Source organism: Carcharhinus amblyrhynchos, chromosome 29 (genome assembly GCF_965287045.1).
Source record: "Carcharhinus amblyrhynchos chromosome 29, sCarAmb.v2.hapA, whole genome shotgun sequence".
NCBI lineage: Eukaryota > Metazoa > Chordata > Chondrichthyes > Carcharhiniformes > Carcharhinidae > Carcharhinus > Carcharhinus amblyrhynchos.
The window spans coordinates 21691387-21703706 of record NC_137352.1 but is presented as its reverse complement, the minus strand read 5'-3'; the positions used below and the strand labels follow the sequence as shown (position 1 = coordinate 21703706).

General features: G+C 38.9%; 1 protein-coding gene across 6 annotated transcripts in view; it reads right to left on the bottom strand.

Moving 5' to 3' along the window:
• Window positions 1-12320, bottom strand: part of gramd1ba (GRAM domain containing 1Ba) — a 689080-nt gene that overhangs the window by 356713 nt on the left and 320047 nt on the right. For 5 of the 6 annotated variants that reach the window (XM_080214711.1, XM_080214713.1, XM_080214712.1 and 2 more), the window contains exon 1: window positions 5954-7095. The exons of the other annotated variant lie outside the window; for it this stretch is intronic. In XM_080214711.1, the coding sequence (XP_080070837.1) occupies window positions 5954-6294 (341 nt within the window). In that variant the 5' untranslated portion in view covers window positions 6295-7095. Of the gene's footprint in view, window positions 1-5953; window positions 7096-12320 lie in introns of those variants that run through there. 6 annotated transcript variants of the gene reach the window in all.

Here is a 12320-nt window from a genome sequence, read left to right as displayed (position 1 = left end):
TCTTAATAAGCCTACCTGGTCTTTAACCCTTATCAATATGTGCTTTACTAATTTTTCATTCAATCACTCAGGAATATACAGTTCACTTTAGAACGACCCTTATAGCTCCTTTAAAACTTATCTTAGTTCCCTCAGCTCACTGTTCAGTAATGAGGGTAAGTCAAAACCAATAATATTACAGTACTCAGCAAGTCATATTATATGAAAACAAAACAAAGTACAACTTACAAAGAACGAAGAAAATTACAGCACAAGAACAGGCCCTTTGGCCCTCCAAGCCTGCACTGTCCATACTGTCCGATTTAACTAAAACCCCCTACCCTTCCAGGGCCGTATCCCTCTATTCCTATCCTATTCGTGTATTTGTCAAGACACCCCTTAAAAGTCACTACCATATACGCTTCCATTACCTCCTCTGGCAACGAGGTCCAGGCACCCACTACTCTGTCTGTAAAAAATCTGTCTTGGACATCTCTTTTAAACCATGCCCCTTGCATCTTAAACCTGTGTCCCCTAGTAATTGACTCTTCCACCCTGGGAAAAAGCTTCTGACTATTCACTCTGTCCATGCCTCTCATAATCTTGTAGGCTTCTATCAGGCCACCCCTGAACTTCCTTCATTCCAGTGAGAACAAACTAAGTTTTTTCAACCTCTCCTCATAGCTAATGCCCTCCAGACCAGGCAACATCCTGGTAAATCTTTTCTGTACCCTCTCCAAAGCCTCCACATCCTTCTGGCGACCAGAATTGAACTTTATATTCCAAGTGTGGCCTAACTAAGGTTCTATAAATCTGCAACATGACTTGCCAATTTTTAAACTCAATGCCCCGGCCGATAAAGGCAAGCATGCCACATGCCTTCCTGACTACCTTCTTCACCTGCACTGCCACTTTCCGTGACCTGTGTACTTGTATACCCAGATCCCTTTGCCTATCAATACTCTTAAGGGTTCTGCCATTTACTGTACATTTCATATTTGTATTAGGCCTTCCAAAGTGCATTACCTCACATTTGTCCGGATCAAACTTCATCTACCATCTCTCCGCCCGTGTCTCCAACTGATCTATATCCTGCTGTATCCTTACGCATAACCCTCAAACACTTTTCTGGAAAGCTTTTGAAGCTGACTATTCTAAAGTCCCGCAACATTTGCAATTATTTTTGTCATAGTGTCTTAATCACAGTACTAAATGGAATCGTCATTAGAATTGAAGTGATTTTTTAGTCTGATTCAATTACTTGAAGTCATTCCAACCTGATAAAGCATTATGTAAATACAGATATTATATAAGAATATCAAGATGAACTTAACAACAGGAATCAAGGCCTTTTGATCATTTTCTGCCACTCAATCAAATTATGGCTGATCTGACATGATCTATAATCTCTCGATACCCCCATCCAATAAAGGTCTACTGATCTTGGTAATGATCATTTCAAATGATCCAACATTCACAACCTGCTTCTGGGGGAAGGGGTGAGAAAAAATCCAGATTTTTACTGTCTCTTGTAGAAGAAATGCTGTATTATTTCATTTCTGAATTGGCTAGCTCTAATTTTAAGACTCCTCCATCAGAGGATCCATAAATTATTTTAGATAGTTTAATTAAATCATCTCTCATAAGCCCAATGGAATATAAGCCACATGTAAGCATTGTGTCCTCAGAACATAACCCTATAAACCCTGATATCACACTGGTAAATCTGCCCTCTGCCTCCTCCAAAGTCAATATATTTTCCCTGAAATGTTGTGACCAAAACTGAACATAGTACTCACGATGAGGTCTGACCAACGCTCTGCACAACTGAAGTAACACTTCTACCCTTTATATTTCAGTCCCCTTGAAATAAGAGCCATCATTCTGTTACGGTGCACAGTTAAAAAAATGTTTTGAAGGTTACATTTGTAAACCTTGGACTGAGTTTTAAGATAGAATCCATTTTGGAAACAGAGAGTCACATGACTTTCTCTTTGGATGAAGGCTGGCTGAAGGGGTTCCAGCCTGAATCCACAAAGGAGACATTCTCAGACATATGCATTTAAAATTCAGTGAGTATTCCAAATGAGTAAACAAACCCATCGACTTGATGGCTTTTTCCTCCAAATGCAAAAACATTAACTATAAGCCATGACTAGGAGTGAACAACCTTGACTCTTTTGCTCACTACAAGGGTAAGGAGACTTTGGATAATTATAACAGAAATCCCAGTTTCCAAGTCACTCAGCATTCTTGCACAGATCACACAATATGGTGACCATTTTGACTTAATTGCAAAAAGCATAAAAAAGCGCAGGAAGCTGGCAGATAGATCTTGAAGAACTATCTTAAAACAGCTTCAACCGAGGGAGAGACAGAGAATGGTATCTAAATTAATATGTGGTCAGCTGTAAGTAACTAGGCAATTTTGAAAGTTCCCCGCCTGCAAAATCAGGGGGAAACATTTTCTCCTCCCTCTAACCTGATTATACCTACTAAGCTCAACTGTTAAAGCAATTCTGCAATTCAACCGTGGAAGTTATCACAGTTGCAGAGACAATTCTGCACCCTCAAAACCTTCATGTTAGATAACGTAAATATCTCAACTTTAAATGTCCATGACAATTCCACTAGCCTTTCGATCACCTTTTGCACTTAAAATGAGTCATGGTAGACCACGAGATTAATAACTATTTTTGGTGGACTGCTAAAGTAAAATCTAATATTGCATCTCCATTTCTCAGCTTCACATGCAAAGTGAATATTAATTTTCACAGAAGTCAGACTTTAGACCACTGAAAAGGAGGTATTTAGTGTCAGCCCTCACAGTGGAAGACACAAATAACATGCCAAAAATTGATGGCAAGGAGCCAGTGACACAAGGATCTAGAAATGATCATTATCACTGAAGTAGTAGTCTTGGGCAAGCTAATAGGGATAAAGGTAGACAAGTCTCCAGGCCGTAATGGAATGCATCCCAGGGTACTAAAAGAGATGATAGGAGAAATAACAAATGCGCTCATGATAATTTACCAAAATTCGCTGGACTCTGGGGCAGTTCCAGCAGATTAGAAAACAAATGTGACACCACTGTTCAAAAAAGGAGACAAAAGGCCAATTAGCTTGAGTTCTGTCATGTGGAAAATGCTTGAATCTATCAAGGAAGAAATAGTGAAACATCTGGATAGAAGTTACAGCAGATACAGCATAGGTTCATGAAAGGCAGGTCACGTTTAACTAATTTACTGAAATTCTTTGAGGACATTATCAAAGCGGTGGATAACAGGGAGCTGGTAGATGTTGTTCATCTTGACGTCCAGAAAACATTCGACAAGATGCTGCACAAAAGGCTACTGTGCAAGATAAAAGTGCACAACATTACGGGTAATGTATTAGTATGGACAGAGGATTGGTTAACCAACAGGAAACAAAGAGTGGGGATAAATGGGGGTTTTTCTGGTTGGCAATCAGTGACTAGTGGTGTGCCTCAGGGATCATTGGGACTGCAATTGTTTACAATTTACATACATGATTTGGAGTCAGGGAACAAGTGTAATGTGTCAAAGTTCACAGATGACACTAAGATGAGTGGTGGAGCAAAGTGTGCAGAGGACAAAGTCTGCAGAGAGATATAATAGTTTGAGTGAGTGGGCAATGGTCTAGCAGACGGAGTACACAATGTTGGTAAATGTGAGCTCATCCATTTTGGCAGGAATAACAGCAAAATGGACTATTACTTAAATGGTAAAAAAACTGCAGCATGTTGCTGTGCAGAGGGACCTGAGTGTCCTTGTGCATGAATTGCAAAAAGTTGGTTTGAAGGTGCAACAGGTAATTAAGAAGGCAAATAAATTCTGTCCTTCATTGCTAGAAGTGCTAGGAGTTTAAAAACAGGGAGATTATGTTGCAGCTGTATAAGATGCTGTTGAGACCACGCCTGGAGTAGTGTACAGTTTTTGTCTCCTTACTTGAGAAAGTACGTACTGGCACTGGAGTGGGTGCAGAGGAGATTCACTAGGTTGATTTCAGAATTGAAAGGTTGGCTTACAAGGAGAGACTGAGTAGACTTGGGACTATACTCTTTGGCATTTAGAAGAATGTGGGAGGATCTTTACAGAAACATATAAAATTATGAAGGGAATAGATGAGAAAGGTTGTTTCCACTGGCGGGTGAAACTAGAACAAGGCGGCACAGATTCAAAATAACGGAGTAGATTTAGGACTGAGTTGAGGAGGAACTTCTTCACGTAAAGGATTGTGAATCTATGGAATTCCCTGCCCAGTAAAGCAGTTGATGCTATCCTGCTGAATTTTTTTTAAGGCAAAGATAGATAGATTTTTGAACAGTAAAGGAATTAAGCATTATGGTAAGCTGGTGGATAAGTGAAGCTGAGTCCATGAAAAGATCAACCATTATCTTATTGAATAGCGGAGCAGGCTCGAAGGGCCAGTGGCCTACTGCTGCTCCTAGTTCTTAAATGCATATGCTGAATTAAACCCAACATTCACTGTTCAGGCAGTGGCAGTACAATTCTGGAAAAGTATCAATGTTGCTGCTAAATTTACAGAATAGGTTAACCTTTGCTCACTCTAAATTCATCTTCATTAAACAAACAAATTAAGTGCAATTGGCTGGTCACTTAATTCTATCCTTCCTCGCTTGCACTTGTGTCAAGGTCATTGAGATCCAATCAGACAATAATGAGACAACATTAAAGGTCACACAGCAGCCTCCACCATCTAACTTGATCAGTTGTATGAACGACAAAGGTAACATTAACTGAGCTCTGTAACCAATTTGCAAACAGAAAACAAACTAACCTTGGTCCTAAAGTTAACTTTTACCTTAAATTCACATGGATGAAGGGTATTTTTATAATCTTTGAATTTAACATCTTGAATAGTCAGCCCCCAGAATACATGTTAAAAAGTTTAATAACTCCACTAAATGCTTCCACATGGAGACTGCAGTCCAGATGTAATTCTTAGAATACTTGGAAAGCTTGTTACATCAACCAAATTGTTTATGTGGAAAACAATGTTCAGTCAACAGTATTAAATTGTTAAACATTTGCGAAGTACAAAATTGTACATTACACAACAGACTCAAAGCACTATATTTTTTCTAATAATTGTTACTTTGACAAATGATACAGCTCTGAAAGCACTAAATTAAGAGGCTACCTTGTTCCACATTTAACATAACGGATGATAGCCTTGGTTCTTCAAAGAACCTTGTGTACAGGCCTGACTCCCTACAACATCAATGACCAATGTATGTAGCACTCATGGCTTTTAATTTTAATTTATTTTACATGGTTCCATTTTCTAATTTCCCTTTTCTAAATGTATATTATCCCTCTTGGGCATAAGAGTAAAATCATTTTTATGGACAACTGAAAGATCATTAGTAGATATGCATGAGCAATACATGTAAAGGTTATTCCTTGTCCAGATATTTTCACTCACCAGTAGGCCTATTAAAGAATGCAAAACCTTGTGTTTTTTGTAACCAGTACGAAGCAATAGATTTCAAGATCACTTCAGGAAAACAAACTCATCACAATTTAGAGACAGCTATGTACTCTTCATTCACTACATCACCGTAAACGCGTGTTTGAATATTGACTTACAAATACATACACACAATCAACTAAGTGATGGGGGATTTAGATAATTAATACATCAAAAAACTAGAAACAAATTAGTAACCTTCTCTAAAAGCCATACTTTATCAGGCAGATACAATTTCTCTGTAAAGGCAAGGAAGTGAAAAATAGCACTCATAGCTTATGGTCTCATTCTGCTTTTACTGATGAGTTAGCAGTCACTACGAAAATAAAGAGTCATTCTAGCTGCTATGTGTTTTGGGAAATAACAGGGTTTTTTTGGCATTAGCATCTTTGTGATACATTTCTACTTTATAGCACTTCATATTATCTGTTCATTTCTCAGTTTTATGTTCAATATCTACCTGGTCTCACTTGCTTCACCTTTCTCACGAACTTTCAGCCATTTCTTCAACAGGAAGCGTTTGCGGCGTGGAGAAGCGCTTGGCGTGGAACAATTTGACCAAGGAGTATCCTCATCACTTGATGGTGTAATTTCAATAGAAGGAAGCTGTAGGTACTCTTTGGTTATCGGACCACAGTAAATGTTTTTCATCATTTGTTCTTTCTCACTCTGAACATTCTTCCAACGTTTCATTTTGAAGCGTTTCCTACGAAGTGTTGGTGTTGAGGATCTTGACCAAGCCACAGTGCCATTGCCTGAAGATGAAATATGTACAGCTGGAAGCTGCAGCATATCTGACATTTCTATAGTTTGTGCAAAATTTCTTTACTGTGCTGTAAAACGAAGTTCTAAAACAGTCGTATACAGGAAAAATGAATGCTCACCAAGTCACACACCAGAAAATGGTAATTGTCACTGTGAAATCACGTACATCGTAAGCTTAGATCCAGTATCTGTTCACTTTACTTATTTTTGTTCTTCCTTTAAATTAAGTGATGTTGTGTGCAGTCAAATACTTCATACATATGGAATTAAATATTTTTGAAAAGTCTCATCTTATCTAGCTGTTCACCAGATTGAAATATTATAGCTGGAGCTTCTTCAGTGTCCTTAACCCCACCAGAGCACATCAACTGTCAGCAGAAAGCTATTTGCAGGCTGAATGCCTATTGACAAAAAATTTTTGATGGCAGGTATTATAAACAGAAGTTAAAAACCAATCAAAATCCACAAAGGGATCTGAGTAGCAGCAGTGTGATGAGGAGAGCGATGCCCAATAGGGAAGCTGTAATATTAGATAATGCAGAAGATAAAACATGCATAGGCAATCGTAGCATGTAATTCTAGTCTCTGCCACATGGGACTAGTTTACATTATTAAGTGGCTGTAACGAACAGGACCGCAAGTTGTCAAACCTTCATCAGATGAATGGCCAAACTCCTAATCCCACATCTACATGGTAATGCCATTCTTCTTCCACATCATGGTGTCAATTATTTTCATAGTTTAACAAAATATACTTTTCGATGTGAGCAGAACGAGAGTGATGATTACTGACTCAATAGCCAGGATGCACACACAAGTTCAACCAGCAGTGCTCCCCTAAAAAGAATAAAGGTTTGTTTTATCTACTGTAAATATTCACATAAATGATAAGCAATTAATTATGCATTCAGTTTACCGATCATATTATAGATTATGTAACATTTTATATTCATAGTATAACTGTACAATTTCAAGATACAGTTATTGCTGACATACCAGTCTTGTGATTCAAATAGACCAAAAAATAACTTCTTGGGGTGAGGGTGGATCGCAATAATGGCTTGAAAGTATTCACTCAAGAACCCTCCTTGAATGAGATGCTTTTATTTTAATGTAGCTGAATAAAATATATAGGGGAGTTTTGTTTCAAAACTCAAAGGTTGTTTTCTTTTCAAACCATGTTTTCATTATACATCTTACTTAGCGGCAAGAATATGCAAGACATAGCAAGTTGAATATTTTGTATTGCCTGGAAAACCAGAGTAACAAGCTTGTACAATGATACATAGAAATCATAAAACCCTACAGTGCAGAAAGAGGCCCTTCAGCGCATCAAGTCTTCACCGAACACAATCCCACCCAGGCCCTACCCCCCATATTTTACTCTCTAACCTACACATCCCTGGATATTGAGGGGCAATTTCTTAGCATGGTTAATCAACCCAACCTGCGTATCTTTGGACTGTGGGAGGAAACCGGAGTACCCGGAGGAAACCCACGCAGACACGAGGAGAACATGCAAACTCCACACAGATAGTGACCCGAGAATCGAACCCAGGACCCTGGAGCTGTGAAGCAGTAGCGCTAACCACTGTGCTACCGTGCCACCCATGTTTCTATTTGAGGCATCTTTCAAAATATGTGTTAGCTTACAAGAAATTACAATAAAGCAAACAGAAGATTAGACTAATCCACAGTATGCTGAAAGCAAAATCTATATAGATAAATGGATAAGCACAGGAATAAGATAAAGCAAATTATTTAAGCAAATTCAGTTTGGCACCAAAATATATTTGAGATTCCTAAGCTACGCTGAACATCAGGTACAATACTTCCTGGTATCCAAAAAAGCATGCTGTTGCACTCTAAAATTCTCAATATTATTTCATCACAGAGATCTAAAGAACTGAATCCAATTTTAAAATCTCTATGTTAATTTTCAGGGCCTGGAGCAATGTTGGTATAAAAAAATTCCCATTCTTGGAGTGTAACAGTCAAATGAACAACACAGTCCACAAAATTGGGCCTTAATCATAGGTTCATACAGAAAGATAGAATATATTATTGGTAAAGGATATATCCATTCAGTACAGCTGGACGGAACTTGCTTTCAAGAGGATCAACACACGACTAAGCCATTTTATTTAAATTACTTTTCCTACAGAGGGCCAAACACCAGCATTTGTGTCACCAGCTCAGTATATGACAAACATTCAAACTTCAAAGCATTTGACTCATAAATATGACCAACGTCACAGTCCTACATATTCTGCAATATTTCATGACAGAACAATAAGTTCAAACTGACCTAATCAAAGAGACATAAAAAGAAAGAATATGGAAGTGAAGTCAATTCGTAAAGGACTCTGATAGATTGCCCCACGTTGGGCACCATTATTTGGGCAGCACCATGGCAAGCACAGCTGCCTCACAGCACCAGAGGCCCGGGTCCAATTCCAGCCTTGGGTGACTATCAGTGTGAAGTTTACATGTTCTCCCCGTGTCTGCATGCATTTCCTCCAGGTGCTCTGGTTTCCACCCAAAGATTAGGTTGAGTGGCCAAGCTAAATTGCCCCTTAGTGTCAGAGGGACTAGCAGGGTAAATACGTGGGGTTGCAGGAATAGGGCCTGGGTGGGATGTTGTTGATGCAGATTTGATGGGCCAAATGGCCTCATTCTGCACTGTGATTCAATGATAAGTATAGACTGCCAACTACCTGCCAAAGAACTAATATCTATCCCAGCAAAAGGCTATTGGAGTGGATGAGAATGTGACACATAAAAAAGTGCAAGCCAGAAGCAGATTAAAAAACAAATGGAAGATGACAATTTTGTAAATCTTTGTCTAATTACAGTCTGATGAAGCACTTGAGGGACTTTTCCGAAAGTATTATATAAATGCAAATTGTTGTTGACATATCTGTCCTTTAAATTATTTGATTATATGTGATAAATCTACAGTTTTAAGATGTGATTATCTAAGACACTGTTGCAATAAATGTCAAATTATCCTAGTCAGTATTGAAACCAATAATCTTTGTGCATTTAAGATAAGAGGGCAAAGGTACAGATGACTGAATGGATGTAACTGTCACATGTACTTACCACTACTAATTTTATACCCTCAAAACAAATTAGGGACAGTTTGTTCAGTGCACTGGTATAAGTGTCCCAATGGCTTGTTTAGAAATAAAACTAAATTGAAGTTGTCCTTCAAAATGTGCAATTTTCAGAAGAATATGGCAAGCAATGCAGCTGAAATTTCTGTGGCAAGCAAAATGGAATAACTTGCAGAGAAATCACATTACTGATGACAGGCTAAGATTTGGAGGTGACTAATTAGATTTTTTTGTACAGAGCATCCCCTCTTAAAACACTTATTTCTTAAAAGTTATTCCTTATACGAAGAGCTTCCAATCTCATTTGAGTCAACAAAAACAAGATGGCAGTCAAGATGGGAAATTGGAGGGTGAATATTGTTTTTTACCATATCATCCAAAAAGAAAGAAACATGCATTTATAAAGCAAAAATAAACCTAATCTCACTAACTTCCACTTGTCAATTATAATTTTAAGGTTTATTAACGTCAATTATATTGTTAAGGGATGAGGTGGAGGTGCTGGTTTTGGATTGGGATGGGCACAGTAAAAAGTCTCACAACACCAGTTAAAGTCCAACAGGTTTATTTGAAATCACGAGTTTTTGGAGCGCTGTTCCTTCATCAGGTGAATCACTCACCTGATGAAGGAATAGCGCTCCGAAAACTCGTAAGGGTAACAACATTATACAAGGTTGATGTGAGATGGTGCTGGAGATCTTTACATTCTGCTGACGTTAACTATAGCCACCTCTTGGTACATCCCAGGCCAGTAGCCATGTTGACCAGAGAGCCAGAATACAGAAGACTCACTGCCAGGGACATGAATTTGCTTCAGCCACTCTGGTTTACTCAGTCTGGCATTTGGGCATAATCTAGTTGGGCTAAGGTCTAGGGTTTTTCAGTATTTGCCAGCTAGCAAACCCTGGAAAGAAGACCTGAAAAAACCCTTGAAGTCCAGGGGACATGCGGCATCAATAGAATAGCAACTCTGCACCATCAAAAAAGAGCAGAACCAAGATTTAGGATCCATTAGTTTTGTCAAGCTAGTCCATAGCCATGGTCTTTGTTTCATGTCACACAAGTGAGGTTTAGTTTGAAAAGGAATTTTAAAAGTAAAACACAGTGGAGCTATGGCAAAGGTGCAGGTGAACAAAGTGATGCTGCTGGGCATCTTGGTGCCATTTTTAGTTGGTAATCAACTTTGAATATATCAAAGAACTGTCCAAAGAATTGGAATCAAAAATTATTTATACAGGTTAACCAAACCCAAGTCTTGGACTTTGTATTTGAGATCTGAGATCTGTTCTTGCATTCTAATGAGGCAATGCTCTTATCCCAGATGTCAATAAAATAGCGGTTGTTTTGATAACCGGCACTTAACAAAGATTCAGAATACATCAGGATCGGGTATTATTCTTAATAACAAATACTTTGGCTGGAGCTGCATGAAAATCCTCCCATGAAACAGATTTCACTAAGCTATAGGTATTAAGGAATCTTAATATAGTGTTCATTGCAATTGGCCCTTTCCATATCCATTTCCTCAATTAAATCATTTTTTCACTTTCACAGTACTGTCAGCTTCTCCCTCTCTCCCCATTTGCCACTAAAAACATAACTTACATTTTTAACACTGCACAACAGGACTTCTCTAATACTTCATTTTCTTACTTATCATTTCCATCAGCTATTAACTACAAGTCATTCAGAATGTCTTGACTATCACACATCACATCAGGATGTCTTGATTGACAGCAAGTGTAAACTGTTAGTTCTTTTACTCCCTTTCCCTATTCAGGATCATTAAAATAGTTAAGAACATAAGAACATAAGAAATAGGAGCAGGAGTAGGCCATCTAGCTCTTCGAGCCTGTCCCGCCATTCAATAAGATCATGGCTGATCTGAAGTGGATCAGTTCCACTTTCCTGCTTTCTCCCCATAACCCTTAATTCCCGTCTATCAAAAACCTATCTACCTGTGACTTAAATATATTTAGCGAGGTAGCCTCAACCACTTCAACGGGCAGAGAATTCCAGAGATTCACCACCCTTTGAGTGAAGAAGTTCCTCCTCAACTCTGATCTAAACTGTCCCCCCCTTATCTTGAGCCTGTGTCCTCTAGTCCTGCTATCCTTTCTAAGCAGGAAGAATCTCTCTACCTCTACCCTATCCATCCCCTTCATTATCTTATACATCTCTATAAGGTCCCCCTTCATCCTTCTAAACCCCAACAAGTACAGACCTAGTCTATTTAGTCTCTCTTCATAGTCCAACCCCCTCATCTCCGGTATCAGCCGAGTGAACCTCCTCTGCACTCCCTCCAATATATCCTTCCGTAAGTGCGGTAACCAAAACTGCACACAATACTCCAGCTGCGGCCTCACCAGTACTCTGCACAGTTGCAGCAAGACCTCCCTACTTTTATATTCTATCCCCCTTGCTATAAAGGCCAACATTCCAATCGTCTTCTTGATCATCGGCTACACCCGCAGACTGCATTTTTGCGACTCATGCACAAGGACCCCCAGGTCCCTCTGCACCGTATCATGCTGCAGCTTTTCGCCTTTGAAGTAATACTATTATTCCTACTATTATTTCTACCAAAAGTGGACAACCTCGTACTTGCTAACATTATACTCCATCTGCCAGGTCCTCGTCCACTCGCTCACCCCTCACAAGAAGATCCCTAATTCTACCTGTCTCGTTACACAACACCAGGTCTAAGATAACTCGCTCCTTGCTGTCCTTGTGAAGCCTTCCTTGCATGTCAAACTCCCTTTAAGCGGTATTTTCCCTTTCTTCTTGTATGTAAACAATAAGCTGATGCTAAGGGAAATCTAACAAGCAGCAAATATGCACTAAAGATACAAAACATCAATGGTTTGAAGCTTTTGCATTTAGCAAATACAAATGTGATGTTCAGATTACAAAATTCAAAGGCATTCATCCCAAAGGAGGTTC